This window comes from Phodopus roborovskii, unplaced genomic scaffold (assembly GCF_943737965.1).
Source record: "Phodopus roborovskii unplaced genomic scaffold, PHOROB, whole genome shotgun sequence".
Lineage (NCBI taxonomy): Eukaryota > Metazoa > Chordata > Mammalia > Rodentia > Cricetidae > Phodopus > Phodopus roborovskii.
Window position 1 is genome coordinate 30,080,100 of NW_026126567.1, and position 22,007 is coordinate 30,102,106.

Genomic DNA, 22,007 nt, shown 5'->3' on the forward strand with positions numbered 1-22,007 from the left:
CAATGCTACGATTTGGGGATAGTTAGCACTCCATTTCCATCCACCTTTAAGTCTCAGATTACTCCCTTCATCTTGTACCAGCTCCACTAAAGAGTTGGCCCCGATATCAGGACCTCAAAATTTCACTCCAATACAGTCATCACAGTAATTAGTGTTCATTTCACATGATAGCAGTTTTTACCAAACCTTTTCATGACAATATTTCTATCCTAGCACTCACCAAACAGTAGGTGCTCAGTAAATGCTAGTCTGCTAATAACTGATCACCCAAGCAGAAGACTAACAAATAAATCTCTATAGCAATAGTTGTCAACATGTGTGTCATGACCCCTTTGGGGGTCACACAACAGACATTCTGCCTATTTACATTATGATTGTAGCAAAATTAGAGTTATGAAGTAGTACCTAAATAATTTTATGGTTGTGAACCACAACATGAGGGGCTATGTTAAAGGGTCACAGGATTAGGAAGGTTGAAAACTATAGCTCTACAGCATTTCCCATGCCACTTTTAGCCATTTTCTGTAAAGTCTGAATTATATACTTCTCAAGATGTAATTGCTTTGTCCCCAATTTTCACATTCTTGACTTTTTTTTTTTTCATTTTAAATGTGCAGTAAGCTGAAAGAGAATAGTTTTTCTTTTTTCTTTTTTTTCTTTTTATAATTGCGTCTATGTTCCTTGTGCTATTTAAAAATCACCTACTAATTTACTTATTGAGCCACTTCAATGTGCCTATCATTAAATCCTGAGACTGAGCAAATGAATAAAATAGAACAAGTCTGTTTTTAATGAAATTGCATTTTAGCGTGTTCATAGGGTAAGGGGATATCGGGAAGTAAACAAACAACACTATCAGGCAGTATAGCAACCCTACTTTACTTGAGATTTCACTTTTTACGATTTTATGTAGGTTAGGTAAACTATGGTTCAAAACCATTAAGTTAAAACTTATAGAAATACTTGCCAAGTGTGAAATAACTGTGACAATATATTGCTATACTTACACTAACATTAATGTCTTACTGTGTCTATTATAGGAATAGGAAATGCAGAGAATTATATAGAATTATATACTATGCAATTTCGGATTAAATTGAGATCCTCCTATGAGGTATTGTTTCTGTAGTTTCCCAATCAGAAAGCAGTGTACGTGTGTTACTTAGTGAAACTTCGAAAATATTCGCGCAGGAAACAAAAGCAATCAAGAGGACGGGTCTCCTATTACACTTAAGTATACAAGAACAAAAATCTTATTTTCTGCTTTTGCCCAGCGGACTGCAGTGCAAGCTATACACAGTGGGCAAGTACTTCAGCCTTTGAGACTGCATCCTGTCAAAGGACAATAATTAGAATCACCTCGACGTTTTAGGAAAAAACGCTCCACAAAATCCCAATGCAAAACTGGCGCTCTAACTTAATGCAGACCGGATTCGGAGAAAACGCATCCAATCTGGTACCGCTGCCTGACCAGAACTCCACTGATGATTGGTTAAATTCCCGTCCGTCTTGCCACTCTGGGGCGCATTGCCCAATCGCGTTTCATCACTGATACCGTCCCCTGGCCAGATATCCACGGATGATTGGTTAACTTCCCGTCCGTCTTGCCTCTTTGGGGCGTGTAGCCCAATCGCGTTCATCTTTGCGTGGAGCCTGCCCGGGTCTTCCGGTATGACGCGCGCGTCGCGGTGGGCGGAAGTGGCGCCGCTGGTTTGAAATCAGCAGAGCCGGCTCCCGCGGGCCGGAGTGCCATGTCCACCCCTCCGCTGGCGCCCGCCGGCATGGCGCCCGGACCCTTCGGCGGCCCCCAGGCGCAGCAGGCCGCGCGCGAGGTCAACACGGCCACGCTGTGCCGCATCGGGCAGGAGACAGTGCAGGACATCGTGTACCGCACGATGGAGATCTTTCAGCTGCTCAGGAACATGCAGGTGCGCTGGCGCCTGGGGCGAGAGCACTGGTGAATGGGGGCCTCCCCGGGCAACGTCAGGTGGCCGTGTCGCTTTTACACCCCTTGTCCTCAGCATGCGCCTTTTCCTTGCCCTGGGAGATCTCAAGTGGTGTATATTGCTTTTATTATGTCTAGGTATGTTCCTGTTATCCCTGTCTCTACAAGACTGTTATTATGAAGGGGTCTTGGACTTTGTCAAAGGTTTCAGCATCTGGTGAGATGATCATGTGTTTTTTTTTTCCTTTTCAGTTTGTTTATATGGTGGATTACACTAAAAAGATTTTCCTGTGTTGAAACATTTCTGCATCCCTAGGATGAAGCATACTTGGACATGGTGGATGGTTTCTCTGATGTGTTCTTGGATTCCATTTGCTAGTATTGTATTGAGTATTTTTGCATCAATGTTCATGAGAGGTATTGGTTTGTAGTTCTCTTTCTTAGTTGTGCCTTTGTGTGACTTGAGTACTAAGATAATTGTAGCCTCATAAAAAAGAGTTTGGCAATGAACCTTTTGCTTCTATGGTGCGGAACAATTTGAGGAGTACTGGTATTATCTCTTCTTTGAATATCTAGTAGAATTCTGCACTGAAGCCATCTGGCCCTGAGCTTTTTTTGGTTGGGAGACTTTTGATGACTGCTTCTGTTTCATTAGGGGTTATAGCTCTATTTAAATTGCTTATCTCTTCTTGATTTAATTTTGATACCTACTTAGAAAATTGTCCATTTCCATTAAATTGTCAAATTTTGTAGAGTACAGGTTTTCAAAGTATGACATGAGTTATCACTGGATGTCCCCCCCCCCCCTTTTCATTTCAGATTTTGTTAATTTGCATGTTATTTCTGTCTTTTGGTTAGTTTGGATAAAGGTTTGTCTATCTTGTTGATTTTCTTCAAAAACCAGCTCTTTGTTACATTGATTCTTTGTACTTTATTGATTTAAGCCCTCACATTGACTATTTCTTAGTGTCTACTCCTTTGGAGTGAGTTTGCTTCTTTTTGTTCTAGAGCTTTCAGTTGTGCTGGTAATTCTGTAGTGTGACTATTCACCAGTTTCTTCATATGGGTACTTAGTGCTATGAACTTTCCTCTTAGCACTGATTTCAATATATTTCATAAGTTTGGGTATTTTATGTCTTCATTCTTATTAAATTCTAGGAAGTCTATTTCTTTATTTCTTCCTTGACTCAGGAATGATGCAGTTGCGCATTGTTCAATTTCCATGAGTTTGTAGGGTTTCTGCAACTTGTGTTGTTGAATTATAACTTTAAAACATGGTTGTCTGATAAGATACAGGGGGTTATTCCATTTTTTTTTTTTTTTTTTTTTTTTTTTTTTTTGCACCTATTGAGGTTTGCTATATTGCCGAGTATGTGATTGATTTTAGGTTCCATGTGATGCTGAGAAGAAGGTATATATTTTGGGGTTTGGATGGAATGTCCTATAAATGTCTGTTTAACCCAGTTGGGTCATAACTTCTCTTAGTTCCTTTGTTTCTTTGTTAAGTTTCTCTTTTGTGGACTTGTCTAGTGTTGAGAGTGGGGTGTTGAATCTCCCTTTATAAGTGTATGAGGTTTTATGTACAATTTGAGTTTTAGTAGTTTCTTTTATGAATGTGGATGCCTAGATTTTCAGAATTGAAACTCATCTTGATAGATTTCTCATGTGACAAATAAGAAATGACCTTCATCTATTTTGATTGATTTTAGTTTAATGTCTAATTTGTTAGGTATTATGATTGCTATACCCACATTTTTCTTGGGCCCGTTTGATTGGAAAATCTTCACCTAACCCTTAACTCTGAGGTAATGTCTGTCTTTGAAATTTAGGTGTGTTTCTTGTATGCAGCAGAAGAATGGATTCTGTTTTCATATCCATTCTTTTAGCCTGTGTCTTTTTATGGGCAAGTTAAGACTGTTAATATTTGAGGGATATTGTGATCATTGATTGTTAATTCTTGTTTGTTTTGGTGGTGGTGGTATTGTGTGTTGATTTCCCCCCATTCTTTTGGCTGTTGGTAAAATGGGTTTATCTATTGCCTATTGTGGGTATAATTGACTTCCCTGGATTTGAGTTTTTCTTCTAGCACTTTCTGTAGGGCTGGTTAGTTGATATGTATTGTTTAAATTCTGGTATTGTCATGGAATATCTTGGTTCTCCATCTATAGTGATTGAAAGCTTTGCTGGATATAGTAGTCTGGGCTGGCACCTGTGATCTCTTAATGTTGTTAGAACATCTATCCAGGACTTCTGGCCTTTAGAGTTTCCATGGAGAAGTCAGGTGTAATTCTGATAGGTTTTCCTTTATATGCTAGTTGGCCTTTTTCCTTTGCTGCTCTTAAATTCTTTCTTTATTCTGTATGTTTGGTGTTTTGATGTGGCAAGAGGACTTTTATTTTTTTATTTTTGTTTGTTTGTTTGTTTGTTTGTTTATTTTGGTTCATGTAAGTAGTAGGGTTTTTCCTCCCGCCGCCTGGTCTGGCCCCGCTGCCGCGCCAGCCCCAATTAACACACTGAGACTCTGTATTTGATATAATTCTGTTGGCCCGTTACTTGTTTCTTATCGGCTAGCTCTGTCTTAAGTATTAACCCATTTCTGTTAATCTAATATTTCCACGTGGTCTTCTTACCGGGGAAAGGGGCCAGCGTCTCGTCTCCCTGGTCTCTCCATGCTGACCCTTACTACTTCCTCTTTCTTCCTTGTCTCCTAGTCCCTCCTATCTTCCTTTCCTATTAGCCAACAGTGCTGTATTCATTAACGAGTATGAGAAACATATATAGAATGACATCTCCCATCAGGTCCGCACTATGGGGGGTTATGTAAGCTTCTTGTACTTTCAATGTCATGTCTTCGGGCTAGAAAAAGTTTTCTTCTGTGATATTGTTGGATATATTTTGTGCACCTTTGAGCTGGGTTTCTTCACCTTCTTCTATACCTTCTTAGGTTTGGCCTTTTCAGAGTGCCCTCTATTTCCTGGATATTTTGTGTTAGGGATTTGTTGGATTTAAGATTTTCTTTGGTCAATGAATCTTTTTCTCCTAGTGTATCTTCAATGCCTGAGATCTCTTTTCCATTCGGTTGGTTATGCTTACATCTGTAGTTCCTGATCTTTGCCTAACTCTTCTATTTCTAGCATTCCCTCAGACTGTGGTTTTTTGTTGTTGGTTTTTTTTTTTTTTTTTTTTTGGTCTTTATTTCAGCCTTTAAGCCTTGCACTGTTTGAATTGTTTCTTGCAATTTCAGTTTGTCTTTTCCTCTATGTTTTTTAATTGCTTTGGTTGTTTTTTCCTTCCATTTCCTTAATAATCTTAATGAAGTTGCTTTTAGGGTCATTCTCTCCTGCTTTATCTGTATTGGGATATTCAGGTCTTGCTGATGTGGGTCATATTGATCTGTTTGTTGTTGACTGTGTTCTTAAATTATTGTCTACGTGTCCCTTCTTCCAGTGTACACCAGTAGGGTCTCCCCATCTCCTTGTGGGTACGGGACCAAGGTTCTCTTGTGCAAGCTGGTCCAATACTCCAGTGGCCCTCCTCTTCCAGTGGTCAGTGGTGAGACTCCTTTTGCGGATGTAGGTGGGACCAGTAAGCTGGCAGACTTGGGATGGGCAAGTCTGCCAGGGCAGGCTCCCCTGGACCTCGTCCCCATTCCTCAGGAGGCTCTGCCAAGCAGCCAGTTACTTTTCTTGCCTAGTTCCACAATTGTAGGAACAATTTCAAGAAATATTTTTATTTCTGTTACATGGTTAAGGAAACTGAGAGTTAAAGAGAGAATATGTAGGTCACCCACCATCACAGTTGACCCCAGTAACCTCCTGTTACTTCGTTTTTGAGCCTTCTATATTATTAAGAGAGCTAGAACTAAAGTCCATGGCTGGAACAGAACAAGACATTCTGAAGCTCCTGGCTGTAGGTAGGCTTGCATTTCGAACTGATTTATAAGGGCTGGGACACTTACATATCTGCCGTCTACTTTGTCTTCAAGTGCATCTCAAACCTTTTGGGAGATGTTAGGTTACAATGACCCTAAAAGGCAACAACAGTGTGACTCATGAGTTCTAAAGACTCAGAAGTGATGATATAAACACATGTTCTTAACTACGCTGTTTGTTTAACTGTAGGCAGCTTATCCGATTTCTGTTATCCATGCTTCATCGTGAATATTTAAGAGGATATTTTGAGAAAACGAATGCAGCGAGACTGTACCTAGCCTTCATTACAGCATCCTGTGATCATTGTTCTATTTCACTCTTATTAATTTTGTCCTCCATCATATTCTGTATGCAAACCTGTGAACTGGTGCAAACCAATGAACAGGGAAGAACATCATGCCACAGTTTCTGGCATCCACTGGGGAGTGAGCATCTTGCAGGACTCCAGTAGGAGCAACCACCCCATGCTCTTCAGCATATTCAGATTGCAAATCATCTGTATTAGTCCATGAAAGTGAAGCAGCACAAGTACATACTGCTAAAGTTACGATACGTATTTCTTTGAGAAACATTGTTCTTTGTCTATTAGACATTCTTTAGCTGCTCAAGATTATGCAAACTCTAGGCTTTTCTTAGAAGCAAAAATAAGTAAGAACATTTTGAAAAACAAGTTTTCAACATGTTAAAAAGCATCTCCCCTAAAATATCCCTGAATCCCAGATTAAAATCCCCTGTGAAAAATCACATTGCTTTTATTCTGCTTGTTATCCTTTTAATCTTTTAATTTGTATTTTGACTACATAATATATTCATAATTTAGGGATAACAGAACACACTGCAGTGGGCATTCTCCTTTCTATTCCCTGTCTGCTAGGTCTCTAATCCCTCCCTATAAACAGTGGGTTGTTAATGATTCTAGTCACTGGTTCTATTTATCTTCCAAATGCTCTTTGCATATTAATCAGATCTGTGCATATATGTTGTTCCATCCATTCCCTTTGCACAGATAACACTATACTGTGCATACTATTTTGTACTTTGTCTTTTTCGTCTGATCTATTGGGATGTTTTCATATGCATAGAGAAAGTATTCCCTTTCTCCTTTTATACCTTGTAGTATTCCACTGCATGGAAATACTCTAGTGGAGTCAAAGCCAGCATCCCACACAAAGGAGCAGCTGATGAGCTTATAGAAGTAGCTAACGTCTAAAGTACTATAACTCAGTGGGTCATCATGTATTGCCCTCCCAGAGTTGCAGGTACATTCCTGTGTCCTTAGACCATCACAGTGAATGGCTTATGCTTTTAGGTGTTTGATTACTTGATAGATAACCCTCCTACCTTCCATTTGCCCTTATTTAATTGAGTTTGAACTTTTCTTCATATATTTATGAATCGTGTGTTTTATTTTCTGCTATTGCTTATGCCTATTATTTCTCGCTGTCTGTCTTTGTGTGTGGGGGGGGGATTTTTATCTCCCTTGTTCTCTGTAATATATTTGCAGATATTTTCCCCAGTCTTCTTTTTTGTTTCTTCTGTTTGTTTTGATGTTGGGATCTGTGTAGCTGGCCAATGAGACTGTGATGTGCTGCCTTGACTTCCTAAGTGATGAGATGGCGGAATTATGGAACTGAGCCACTGTTTTCATTTTACCTCTTGATTCCGCTTAAGGAAGATTTTTGCCCTGCTTATTATTTTTAATGCACAGTTTATTGAATTTCCAGTTTGTACAATTTATTAACCTTAGAGATTTCATGTCTAGCTAGGAAAGCCTTCCCCACTCTCAAATGAGGAAGAAATATGTGAGTTTTCACTGGAATTTTTACTTTTAAAACTTTGGTCATTGCAAGATTGATTCTGTTATAAAATGGGCTGTACAACACTCACCTTGTTGTACAAATGGTTGATTGAGAACTCACCCCTGTTCTCACTGTTGGTTCGGGCACAGCTTTGTACAAATGTGTCTTGATGGGGATGTTAGAATCTTCCTTTTGCTTCTATCATTGGTACTCTGATGCCTCATTCTCTTAAGTTCTCTGTGTTCCTGGATGTGTTTATATTGCAATTTCAGAGTAAGTGGCCTTCTTTACCTTCACACATGCATCTTAGACCTAGACCTAGAAAAACAAGAAAAACCTGTTAGTGGTTTTATTAGTTTTTTCAGCCTGAAAAATCTTGACACTGTTGAGTCTTAGTAATCTTAGAATGTCTTTTTCTTGTTTTGCGTTTGAAATTTTGTTTTTATCTTTTGTTATTCCTAGATATTTTCTTCTTCCTTCCTTTCTCCCTCCCTCTCTCCATTCCTTCCTCTCTCCCTCCTTCCCTCTCTTCCTTCTTTCTTTCCTTTCCCTTTCTTCCGTTCTTCCTTCCTTTTTTTCTTTCTTTCTTTCTTTCTTTCTTTCTTTCTTTCTTTCTTCCTTTCTTCCTGTTGTACTGGTCCTTGCCTTTCCATTTTCTTTTTAGAGATGAAGGCAAAGCTATTACTTTCTCTCTATTAGCTTTATACCTAACTCCTTGTGGAATTCTTTTACCATTGGTGGCTTTTGTGATGTCATTTTGAAACAGTGACCACTGTACTGCTTCCTTTTCAATGTTTCAGCCTTTCTCTCTTCCATAATCACCCTGGCCAGCTTGTCTGCAACACAACAGTAATAGTGGTCTGACTGTGTTTTTCTGTTCCTGGCTTTAGTAGGAATCCCTCCAATGCCTACACATCCATCATGATGCTGACTTTATAACCTAAATATGGTTTTCATATACGCGGAATTTTATTATAAGAATAGATGGTGAATTTAGTTGAATGCCTTTTTAGTATCTGGGAGTGTGATATGTTTATAAGTTTTCATTCATATTCATGAGGGAGATGGTTATTGATGAGCTTTCCAGCTGAGTAGCTACACCACAGCATGCAGCAAGGGATCCTAGGTGCTATTACCATACATTCTGTAGAGTGTGGAGGCCTCATCACTCATTTTCACTGTCGTTCTTCACGTCCAGAGCAATGCTTGACACACGAAAGGTGAGCAATAAGCTGATGTTGTATAAAAAATAATATCCAAACTTACTAAGCTGGCAGATTTCAGGGGGATAATTCTTTGCATTTCAACAAGATTGCTTTTCTTCATAATAAGAGTCATCAATCTTTCTGTGGATGACATGTACTTCTCTTGAACACGTAAACATAGAGTTAGGGGTAAAATGCTCATGAAAATTATTCAGACCATACACTAAAACTCTTCGCTAAAAATATGCTACAAAGAGGAGTTGTAGTTTTTACTAAGTGGGGCATATAGGCAAAGTAGCCAATCTGGTGAGATGCCAGGATTCAAAAGTCCATTGCTTCTCTAAGTGAGATGTAATAGCCATGCCCTGATCATTCAGACAAGAAGCTTGGGTCATTTAATGTCTCTCTGCATTGTTGATACCTGTTAACATCTATAAAAAGAGTTCTTAGGGAAAGTCCTACACTGTATGGAAGGATGGACCCTTCTGATGGCATCTTATTTGAAAATGTGAGCAAAAGCACCCTTGGTATTTTACCACACTTCACAGAGACATTTTAAAACGTATTAATGCTGAGGATTCCTGACACTAGAAATAATTCAGAAATTTCAAAAGATCTGTCGACACTGTAACATTTACAAAAGGGCTGTGCGAATGAGAAACAACTTATTCAAACCTACCCAAATTCCATTTAGCTGTGACATTCTCATTATTTCAGTGAATACTTTTTTGGAAAAAGTATGTTATTAATTAATTAGCCTTGATAGTTTTACCCTTGGCAGATGTAGCTCGGGCCGTGTGAGGGGCTGCTAACGCTGTACCCGGGCCGTGTGAGGGGCTGCTAGCGCTGTACCCTGAGCTGTACCCCTGCCCGGGCCGTGTGAGGGGCTGCTAACGCTGTACCCCTGCCCGGGCCATGTGAGGGGCTGCTAACGCTGTACTCCTGCCCGGGCCATGTGAGGGGCTGCTAGTGCTGTACCCTGAGCTGTACCCCTGCCCCTTGCCTTTCACTTTTTGTTTTGAAACATAGTCTCATTACATTTCCCTAAGCTAGCCTTGAATTCCCATCCTGTAACAAGTCAGTCTTGAACATGTTAGCCTCCTGAGAGGGCTTACAGATCTACACTACCAGGCCTGGATGATAAGATTCTTAAATGAAGAAAATTTGATGACTTGGAACAGATATGATAATAGTAATTTGTAAAGATTTATGAATAATGTTTGGGTACACATTGACTTGTACTCATATCTTCTATTAAGATTTTTTTTTCAGTGAACTTTGGTAGTTTATGTTTTATTTTGTACTTTGCACATCTTACTCTGTTGATCATAAGAGTTAATTAAGATATTTTGAAAGTGGTTTGCAGATAAGAGAGCACACTATTCTATTTCTGCAAAACAAAACCCTAAGCTTTGCATATATATATATATATATGTATGTATGTGTGTGTGTATATATATATATACACAAACACACACACGTGTGTGTTTGTATAATGTATGTGTATGTATAATACATATGTATATGTTGTATATGTATATATGTCTATATCTATGTAGATATATATTTAAAATTCCTGGGCAAGTTCAGCAGCTTGCTGCTTTTATGTGATAGTGATATTAAAATCATATATTTCTAATATTAAAGGGCAAAGGCATTTCAGCTCATTAGCTGCCTCTTCACAAAGCCTTTTCTAAGACTTTTTTTATTGCAGTGAAACACTGTACCAGGTTGCTAATAGATTGGTATAAGGATTACTTTTAAAACTTCAATCTTTTTATTCTTTTCTTTTGCCTGCAAAGCTGCCAAATGGCGTTACCTACCATACTGGAACTTACCAAGACCGGTTAACAAAGCTACAGGACCATCTTCGCCAACTTTCTATTCTCTTCAGGAAGCTAAGATTGGTCTATGACAAATGTAATGAGAACTGTGGTGGAATGGACCCCATTCCTGTTGAAGTAAGTTTCTATAATAGGAGTATGCATGTCAGAAGTGAAGGAAGGTGGATACATGGATAATTTTTTTCTTTCTCCTTTCAGCAATAGTCCCCCTTTTTAATATTATTTGTTTTACTTCTGAGAAGAGATAAGAATGTGAATATGTGTGTTTATTTTTCATTAATGATTTTTGTAGCATTTGTTTTCTGGCCTTGCAGTGTTATTTTTGTGTTTATTTATGTATTTGTTGGGATTTTAGTGACAGTGATCTCTTTTAGTAGTCTTAGAAGAAATATTTAGTTATTAGTGGCAATTTTCACCAATTCTGAGGAAAGTTGTATCTGAATAGAACTTGATCGAAGCGGTCATGGCTAGAAGTCAGAACACAGTTAAGATGAAAAACAGGAAGTAATGAGCTGAAGCCAGCAGTTGGTGATCAGTCTGTGAAGAAACATAGACTCAAAGCGAGAGTAAAGCCACCATGGGGAGGAGGTGTGGAGGCAAAGGTTGACTCATTGTCTTCTGTCACCAAATGCAAGGAAGCAAAGAATCTGAAAATGATAAAGGAGGCAAAGTCTATGGAGGGGAATAAACAGAAGACAGGGGAGGCAGTGGAGGCTGGAGGTTGTCTTCAGACTCTTCTGCGGCAAGAGAGGACAGAGGTGCTTGTCCATGAAGTCAGTTAAATGGGGCCCAAGAATACAAAACCTTTACCAGGTGGATCTTTCTTTGACTGTTTCTTCATGACAATTTACCATGGTAGAGACTGGCTGGTCCCTGATGTCAGCCACATTTACAAGGAAGGGGTTTCCTTCAGTGACCATCATTATGGGCCACACATAATTAAGTGTATTTTTGCTAGAAACATTGTTGCTCTTTAAAAAAAAAAACAAAAAAAAAAAAAAACAAAACTCACACCTAAAAGAAATTAAGACAAACAAAAAGTCTTGCAGCTTCTGGAGTCTGAGTGTCAAGGTGGTGATGTTTGCATCACACATGTCCTCGAAGATCCTTTCTTGTCATGTAAAGGAAAGCCTATCTTACTTTGATAGACTGAATATGTCAGGGTAGCAGCCACATCTTACTTGACATTAATCTTTTAGTATTTCAGCCAGCATCTAGCAATTACATATTTGCAGACTGAATGAGTAGAGTATAAGTTAATACCAGTAGTTCTTTGAGTAGAGAATGAGCTTTGTTATTATCGTTGTTTTCAGTTAAACACAATGAACCTTATAGAGAAACCAAGGTCTTCTGCTGGTTAATCTTTTAATTTTTGAAATTAAAATAAAATTATATCATCTTCCCCTTTCCTTTTTCTTCCTCCAGTCTTTCCCGTGTACCATCCCCCAAATCCCACACTCCCTCTCAAATCCATGACTTTGTATGTATGATGTTTTTCAAAAGAAAGCTGAACTCTGGCTCACAGAATACACTGAAATGAGAACCTTTTAGAGCTGTTGATTCAGGTCTTTGCCTGAAAATAATTTAATTTTAAAGCATTAAAACTCTTTAGGAAATGGATCCTAAGCCGGTTCAGTCTCTGTAAGTAGTCTAATTCACATATTTGGATCCCATTTTGTACTTCTTTTTGTCCTTTCCAGCAACTTATTCCATACGTGGATGAAGATAGTTCTAAGAATGATGACCGGGCTGGCCCACCTCGTTTTGCAAGTGAAGAGAGACGAGAAATTGCAGAAGTAAATAAAGTGAGTGATTAGCCTGCACATTTTTAATTTCAGAGTCCTTGATTAAAAGTCATTTGGGAACCTAGTGTAACTATTAAACATAATTTGGGTTTTGGAATTTCCTGGAGCTGCTGTGAAGAGTTGGGGAAGATCATGGATTTCACTGAGTCACAGCCCTCAGAACCCAACAATCACAGCCCATTCACTTCTTCAAGCTAAACTCTGCCTTTTCACATGACAGAAAATGATGAAAACTTCCTAACAGGAGATGTGACTGCCCAGCCTGTGACTGAGAAATCCCAGAACTTTGGCATCATTCTCCTGCCTCCACTCTATAAAAGTTCTCATGGAGAAGCAACTATTAAGTGTCAGATAGTTCTCCTGGAACAGTAGACAAAGCTGGGAGTTCATTCCGTGGTGGAGATGTGGCCTCACCCACCAAACGCTAACTACCAGCCTCACTCTTCCATCCACAATCCCAGGTCACCCTGACAGTCTTCATTTTGCTTGATAGACTACACCAGTGTGTTAACAGTCTACTCTAGCTAAATGGCCTTCTCAGCTGTATGGAGGTAATTTAGTTCATATATTATAATACAGACTGTCAGTTACCTTGGAAAGCATTGTCCTTGGGTGGCTAAAAGGCATTCAGTATACTCCAGTCCACTTGTGCTGGCTCAGGGCTTGAGTCAAGAACAGTTCTCTTCTTAATTTTTATTGTTCATAAATAGCCAGAGTTTTTATATAAGTAGAGTATAAAAATATTCCCATTTAAACTGTCATATAGTAAAATCCACCACTGTGCTAAATATTGTTGTAGAGGTTATAACCAGTTCAAAAAGACAGCACACAAAGTGCTCAAACATAGTTATTTACACACTTGTTAGCATGTTCAGAAAAGTTCACCTGATAAACAGGTATAGTCTATAAGAAGTTCTATAAAAGAAGGGATAATTAATGCCAGACAGACTGAAACCGTCCGCTCATAATGCTGTTAGCCACTGTAGCTCTCTTTGAAGTTGAATCAAGATGTACTAAGTGGATAGGAATTGCAACAGTGACTAGCCTGTTAAGATACATAAAGTAATGGAGTTCTTAATTGGTCTAAAAAAAAAAAAAAAAAAAAAAAAACCCAGAGCCAGATATAGAGAAAAATAATGCTGAGAGATCAGAGAGAAGGAGCAAGCCACAGCCACACCTTATCTCCCAGCATCTCAGGACAGGAGAGAGCAAGCTCCTTTTCTCCCTGTTTGTATCCTGCTTCCTCCCAGTTATCTCATTTCCTGTTTCTTCCCGGCAGCCATCTCACTTCCTGTCTGTCTGTATGACCTCTATGGTTAGCTAGTGGCAAGCTCCATTCTCTGACTTTCAGACAGGCTTTATTTGTACAAGCAAGATATCACCACAAATAATTAAAAGAACATATAAAGGCCTTGGGAGAGCAATAAATGTTATAAAAGTGCCAGTCTTAATTACTTCATAATTTCGTGCAGAATAATCCTAATCCAAATAAGATTTAACTTGAAAGCATGCAAAAATATTGGACGCTTTTAATACAATACTAGGCCACAAAAACAAGTGAAACCAAAATGAGATCTTCTTCTGAAAATGTATAAAAATATATTTTAAAAATCCAATAAATAAGATTAACAATACAGATGCTTCAAAAATTAAAATTAATATGAGGCATATTATAAAGTTATAAATAAGCATGCAATGCTGGCTCAGGAAGAGACAGAGTAATAAAATAATAGCCAGAAAGTCTATTTTCTGATGAATATGAGAATTTAATATGATAGGAAAGGGATTAAGTAGAAAATTAATCTTTAGAAATAGAAAGTTGGCAGGGAGATTAACTTTTACAGTACTGCATGTTAAAATGAATTTCAGGGTTAAATATATCTAAAAGAAACAAACTATTAGAAAACATAATGAGGACAAATATACTTTAAAATCAAGGAAAAAGAAAAAAAGGGACTTAGATTTAAATCCTGTAATTTAGGAATGTATTACTGCAACTCGATATTGTATGTTCTGTTGCTACTCATGAGAGACCTGCCCTTCCTAAACAGAAATGGAGGAGTAGATTGGGGGTCGGGGGGAGGGAGGGTGGGCAACAAAGTGGGTGTGGGGAGGGACTGGGAGGAGAGGAGGGAGGGGAAACTTTGTAGCTGGGATGTAACATAAATTAATTTTTAAAAAGGATAAATAGTTTAACAACTTTTTAAACATATGACACTCACACACACATATTCACACAAAGAAAACAGCCACCAAAAGCATGGAGTTGGGTTTGCATTGGACAACTAATCTTGAGCATAAGGCCTACCCTGTAGTGTAATTGATATACTCGGCCATCCCACTGAAGAAAACTGATTTTCCCTCTCCCAGTGGCTGTCATTTACAAAGAGATGCTTGGCCAGGGATAGGGATTTGTACCCACTTCCCATCCTATGGTCTGGGGTTCTAGATGTGCATGGACGCACATGATTTCTGTGTAGGTGACAGGGATCCAAACTAAGGTCTGCATTCTTACATAGCAGACACTTCCCCTGTGTAATCTCCCCAGCCCCTGTATTTTGAGCACCAGAGAATGGTGTTGACTGGAGGCCAGAGATAGAGATAGAAATAGAAGGGGATGCAGGCTAAGATTTGGCTAACTTAAACTTCAAACCAGTGTGGTGAAGAGAATAAAATTCACTGCTTAAAACAAACAAACAAAAACAAATACCAAGTAGATTGGTAGGCTAGCGATGACAACTTGAGGGGGTGGGTTCTCTCCATGGTGTGGCTCAGGGATCAAATCTAATTTCATGGTTGCAATAATGAAACAAACATTTAATTGGTTTCACTTGTAAAGGATATATATATATATATATATATATATATATATATATATATGTGAGATACTTGTCTCCCCCATGTCTTATATTAAAGCACAAATTCTTAATGCAAATAGATATTTTCTCTTTTTCCCATCAGTTCTATAAGTAGTAGGGACTACCTTAATGTATCAGTCAGCTTTCTGTTACTGTAATAAATACCTGAGACAAATTAGCATAAACAGAGGTGAAGTCTGTTTTGCTTACGATGTAGGGGGTTTAGTCCATTGTTAATTGACCCTGTTGCCCTGGACCTATTGTGACCTACGATATCATGACAGGAAAGTGTTTAAAATCTTTACAAATAAAACCAGTGATCCTTTTGTTTTATTGTAGAAGCCATGTGATTAGATGTATATATCTATAAAGGATTTATATTTTTACAGGCAGCTATTTAGGACATTGCATATACATATAAATATCAACAAATAAATTTACACATACATCTGTTTGACATCAGACCATGAGAAATCAGTATATAAATACTTTCAAGGTTGACAAGATAGCCCAGCAGGTAATGGCACCAGCCGCCAGATCCAAGGACCTGAATTGTAAATACATTTTCATGACATGACATAAGATTTAATGTACATTACAAAAGAGAAAGAGCCTTATAATCCTTTGGCTGCTAGTGATCTAGACCCTCCCACCAGGCTCCGTCTCCAGAACTTCCACCACCCTCCAAGAGCTAGGACCAAGCTTTTAGCACCACACCCTGGCAGGTGCTTACCTGAACCTTAGCAGCAGAGCATGCAAAATGTGTCTTACCTATTTTGATAGATAATATGGAATATGAAAATGAATACTTTAAAATAATAGCCATATCTAGTGTAATGCTAAAGGGCAACATGAAACAGTAGCAACAGCAAAAGAAAGAAGAGTTTTGAAATTATTGCCAAGGATTTTAGTTTTCTGTCTCTGGGGGTTTTGTAAGTTTTCTGTTGGACTTGTTTTTAACCTTTCTTTTTAATATTCAAATATCTGAGCACCTGCTGTAAGCCAAGTGTGGCAGACTGCTTAAAGTCCTGCCGCATAGTAGTAACCCAGTGTTTGGTCTGCTCTCCTGTGCTTGGTGGACAGGTAAATGGGGACTTTAAGATCCCGAACCTCTGGAGGAAGCAGTAGCCAGGGCCCTGGCAAGGTTAGGGGGCATATTTACAGAAAGAAGACCATTGTGCCATATTTTAATACACTGGTGCTCCATGGATCTGTATAGTCAGTAATGAAATTTCCTTAAAAATATATCTAGAACTTTATTTTTAACTCATGGTCTTTATTCTGAATGAACAAAGTAGTAGGCTTAAACTTCCGGTTTTGCTCTGGCTGGTCATTTTCATACATCTCCTCATGTAGCTGAGATTGCCGAGCAGGCTGACTTTGGCATCCGCTACCTGTTTCATTGTCATGCTTGAGCCATGCACTTTGTCCTCGGTATTTGATGGAAATCCATAAGGGAAATTAATGGTTGCAATCATCAGGTTTTGCTGTATCTTATTTGCTGTTTGCATCTTGTTTTTGGGAGCCTTAAGCCTTCTTTTCCCTGTACAGGAGGAACTCTTGTTTCAGACTGTCTGCTTTGGTAGCCTCAGAACTTAGTTTTATATTATCTAGCAATGTTCTGTTGATAGGAAGTAAGATTGAAAGATGTACTTGGGAGTATGGAAAGATTGACATGTAATCGAGTCCTAGCATTTGGAATTAAAGCATTTTTTTCTCAAGTGTCACAGCTTTTATATGAATATTAAATTACATGGTATGACTTAGCATAAACATCCTTTGTAAGTATCCACTCTACTTACACGTTCACCTGTTAATGGAACAAATTATGCACAGCTGATGGGTTTTGAAAATAGCAGCTGTCAGCCCCTGTTAAAATCAATCAGTGGCAAGATTGTATACATTAAATCTTATGTCGTGTCATGAAAATGTATTTACAATTTAACCGCTAATAAGCATGACTGTCACTGTTGTTGACAGTCGCTTGGTGTGCTTTGACTCTAGATAGTTTACCTGGGTGATACTTTGTCCTTAAAACTTTGTCTTTTTTGAGTAAAACTACTCAAATACTTTGTTTTACACTTAAAAAAAAAAAAAAAACAAACAAAAAGTATTGCTCAGATCTTGGTGTTAGTTTATAAATACCATCTGTTCTTTGGGACACTTTAGTTTTATAAACTAATAAGAGCAGCATATCAGAACCTATATTTGCAATTAAATGTTCTTGAATACAGTCTTAGTCTTAGGGCGAGGCTTCACATTTACCCAGTGATGGCACCATCCAGGGTGCCCTGTACAATCTCAATTTACCCAGTGATAGTACTTTCCAGGGTGCCCAATACAAATGCATTTTGGATACTATTTATAATAAAGTCTGTTTTTAACTACCCAAGAACATGATTTTATTTCTTCTAGTTGCTCCCAATTTTTTATTGACAATGTGAAGGCTGGGCTAGTCCATCTGGCTTAGGTTGAGGTAGGTCTTGGCTGTCTCAAAAACTCAGTCTACACTCCAGCCCCCTTTGTCATCTCGTATGCAGTTAGAGTTTGCATTTCATTTTAAGTGTATTTTTTTGCCCTCCAAGACTGTTACTGGTCTTCATTACCCATCATCTCAGGCTAGTCCTTTCGCGCTTTTGCTCACCACCAACTTGTAGAGATCCCAGGCTGGTAGACTTTTCGGTTTGCTGACCTTTTCTATCAGAGGCAAGATCTGCCCTGGAAATCTCTGTAACTATGCTTTACATAGTTACAGGATATTGTCTGGTTGTTCTTTCCTTGTACCTGATGCTGAGGTCCTGAGACTTCTCAGAGTGATCATATTCCAGATGCATTAAAACTCACTAGTTCAAATTGTTATTGTGATTTTTGTTTTTAATAAAGGGTCCCGCAATGTAGCTCTGGCTGGTGTTGAACTCACTATGTAACTCAAGCTGATCTCAGACATGGAACAAACATCCTGCTTCAGCATCTCAGATGTTGAGAATGCAGATGTGAACAACCATGCCCCACTTTTAAAATTAGATTTAAAAAAATATGTCAACTCATATTCCTGTTCATCCTTTTATTCTTGCTCAATAGCTGTTTTACATAGCTCTTAAAAAGCTGAAAGGGAAAGCATGGTAGCCATTGCTTCACAGCTAGAAGTGATGATTCATTGATGTGCTACGGACATGCTCATCCATAAAGAACACCATGAAGCCACGCATCATTTCACTAACTCAAACTCAATACTTCCCAGTTACAAGTCTGCATAGCTGGTTATCACTTCCTATGTGGGCACTCAGAAAGAGTAACTGACAGGACCTTCAGTTTCAGCCCATTCATGTGTGAAAAATGAGGGAGAAATCCAGTCTGATATCAGATAGCAGGCTACAAAGGTGAAGGCTGTGGCTGAGATTGCCAGCCTACCAATATAATACCCCTGTTGGTGTTTGTCAAGGAAGATTGCCCCTGTCTTGGCCAGTGCAATAAGAAAGTACATCCTCCTCTGCCCTAGAATTAGACAGTACACACACTACTTTACTACACACGTAGTCATGTGAGATGGGTCATCTGAAAACCTAGTCACAGAGACTCAATATGTCAGTGCTCTTTCCCTGCGACCCTGTCAAGCCCTGAGTGAGATCCTGTCAAGGCCTGTATGCTATGCAGTCAGACGTTTCATCTGCGTCTTGTGCTATCCTATTTTCAAACATGAATTTAATTTAATAAGTATTATTAGTAGCATCAAAGTGTCTGTAATTGCTTCTCTGCTTCCTAGTGAAAGTGTTTAATGTCCCCTTTAGTGACCTTCTTCTAGTTTGTGACTTCTGAGTCTAGAAACAAGCAATAAAAGCAGTTCGCTTAATCTCAGCTTGCTTTTTAATGAAGTAATAATGCTTTAGACCTCTTCCTAGTGTACATATAATAGTTTACCTGAAGGCAATTAAATAGCATATTTTTAAAACAATCTAATTAAAATATTATATCTTTGAATTTAATGTTTCCCACGTGTTAATAAATAAGTGTTATTATTCTAACTGGAAAGGATGCTAAGCAGAATCTGTGTTTGTACCACATGTTATCTAAGCTGATATTTATCACATAGAACTTGAAGAAAGGATTCTTAAGGTATGATTGAAGCATAGTCTAGTAGAGCCCAAGAAAACAGATGCAGGGACATGGGCAAGGCATTCATGAACCTTACTGTGGGGTCTTCCTTGTCACTAGGCCACTCTCTTTTCATTTCTAGATTAGAAGAAGACTGCGCTTCATCTTAAGATAGTAACTTCAGCTACATTTCCAGAAGACTGATTTTGCACCACCCCTTGTATCGTGTTTTTTATATTAACAGCTTACTTTCTGTGCTTATCATAACTTGTCAAATGCTTGCTTCTATGTCAGGCAACTGTAATATTTTAGGAAAATCGAACATTTGATTCTTTCATAAACTCTTTTGAGGTAGAGTAAGTGATTACCTTCCTCCTTCAACAGTGTGGCCTGTGTCCTCCATGTATAATTGCTACAGAGCCGAACATTTGATCAACCAGAACATCTGGATGGAAAGTGTAGTGTTACTGTTGTGTTCCACTGCCCTTACATCTAAGTACTAGATTTATCACAATTAAATGTGTGACATAGTATATGATAGAATGTGGCCAAGGAGCAGATGCCTCTGTGGCATCAAAATGTGAACTGTCAGCCACTGCTCCAGCTCCATATCTGATCCCTGCTCCCCTGCTCCTTGCCATGATGGTCATGCTACCTTCTCGCCATGGTAGTCACTGACCCTGAGCTAGTCATGGATTCTGAGCCCCGGGAACTGTTAGCCCTGGGTAAACTCTTCTATAAGTTACCTTGGTCATGGTGTCTTATCACAGCAGTAGAAAAGTAACTAAAACAGAGCTTTTGTTTGGCAGGAGTATTTGGGTTAGCTTCTGTCTGGATCAGTAGGGTCCTAATTTACTACAGATTAGTCTTTGCACATCATTGTCTGTATATTTACTTCACATTTCTGGTAAATCCTTTTGTTTTCACAGAAACTCAAACAGAAGAATCAACAGCTGAAGCAGATTATGGATCAATTACGGAATCTCATCTGGGACATAAATGCCATGTTGGCAATGAGGAACTAAACTGATATGGAAATCTCTTGGATTTCTTTCCCCTCCAAGTATTTTTCCTTTGAAAAAGATTATTTATCTCTTTATGTTAATGGCTAGTACTAACGTTCCTGTTTTCACTTTAAAGCAGTCACTGACTTTTTTTTTTTTTTTTGTGTGTGTGTGTGTGTGCTCTTGGTTCTGTAAAGATTATAATAGCCTTCGATGGGGTGTGAGTTTTAGTTAATCTTCACGAATTGAATAATTGCTTTTTAAAAGCAAAATGAAGTTTAATAAATAAATTTTTAAACATAAACAGTGTTTTTGCTTGTTTTAGTTATCCTTTTCAAAGAGAGGTAAAGTATAAATATTTTACCATATTAAAATACCAGCCAAAGTTTATCTGCAAAAGAAATTGATTAAAATTAAAAATGTATTAGCACCTAAGCTCCTTTCTTAATTCTGTTTTTTTTCAAACCAGTTAAAACAAGAAAATAGTTTGTTGCTTAATTACCTTTATTGTGTTCTTCAAGTGTTTTTCTGAATTAAAATGAGAGGTGATTTGAAGAAAATACAAGTAGGTGGGTCACAGATATGTGCTTAGCTGCAACCTGCCTTGGGCCCAGTAACAGGGACCTGCCTGTCAGAGACATCCTAATCCCGAGTATGTTTCAGAACACTGCACTTGTAAGAGTTCGAATCTAGACTATTCTTAGAACACTGGTTCTCAACCTTCCTAATGCTTGAACATTTAGATTAGTCACTCATCATGTGGTGACCCCCAACCATACAACTAGTTTTGTTGCTACTTCATAACTGTAATTTTGTTACTGTTATGAATCATAAATGTTTGGTATGCGGATGCTCTTAGGTGACCTCTGTGAAGGGTGGTTTGACCCTTCCTCCTAGGGGTCTCGACCCAAAGGTTGAGAATCACTGTTTTAGGCCAATTACATTTCCAGTCTATAGGTCTGGCTGTGGTGGGCATTCCAGTCTCAGTCACAAGCTCTTACCTGACCTGACTTGACTGTGACAATCCTACATTTGACTCTTGCTTGTGGATAGAGTTTCTCCAAAAGGTTACATAAGAAACTAGTCACCGGCTTCCTCTGGGAAAGGGAACAAGGGTGGTTGGCATTCAGAGTTCAGAAGGGCCTGACCTTCCATTGTCTACAGTTTTGCACCTCCTGAATGTTACTGCCTGTGCAGATAATACCTGATCAAAACTGTACATTTCACCCAATCATGCAGATTGCCACTAGTAGCATGTGAGAGAGTACAATCAAGTCCGCTGTTGGTGGGAACCGTAGGGGAAGCTCTGTGTATTTGCAGGGCCAAAGCAACTGCATGAAACAGACACAGAAGAATGTAGACCAAAAGTCTAGCTTGGTGTGGTGCTCCACATGACCTGAGGATGCTACAGTTTGTTTAGACACACTCGGGATTTCTGTAGATTTTCATATGCAGCATGGTCTGTATGTCATTTGTCACTGTGACATTGTGGCTGTAGTATACTACAATACAATGAGGCGTGC

At 38.7% G+C, this 22,007-nt stretch overlaps 1 protein-coding gene across 1 annotated transcript; it reads left to right on the plus strand.

Annotated features, from left to right (window-relative positions):
- Window positions 1-1,735: 1,735 nt before the first annotated feature.
- On the plus strand, window positions 1,736-20,619 carry Med30 (mediator complex subunit 30). Its single transcript, XM_051202582.1, has 4 exons — window positions 1,736-1,928; window positions 10,684-10,842; window positions 12,426-12,530; window positions 20,410-20,619. Exons 1-4 carry the CDS (start codon window positions 1,752-1,754, stop codon window positions 20,503-20,505), a joined length of 537 nt encoding a protein of 178 aa, XP_051058539.1. The 5' UTR covers window positions 1,736-1,751; the 3' UTR covers window positions 20,506-20,619.
- Window positions 20,620-22,007: the final 1,388 nt, after the last annotated feature.

Bases quoted from the DNA above. Each gene is read 5' to 3' on its own strand.
- Med30 (XM_051202582.1), top strand. From the start codon at position 1,752: ATGTCCACCCCTCCGCTGGCGCCCGCCGGCATGGCGCCCGGACCCTTC. The intron at 1,929-10,683 runs GTGCGCTGGCGC...TTGCCTGCAAAG, and splicing joins AGCTGCTCAGGAACATGCAG to CTGCCAAATGGCGTTACCTA. The intron at 10,843-12,425 runs GTAAGTTTCTAT...TGTCCTTTCCAG, and splicing joins TGGACCCCATTCCTGTTGAA to CAACTTATTCCATACGTGGA.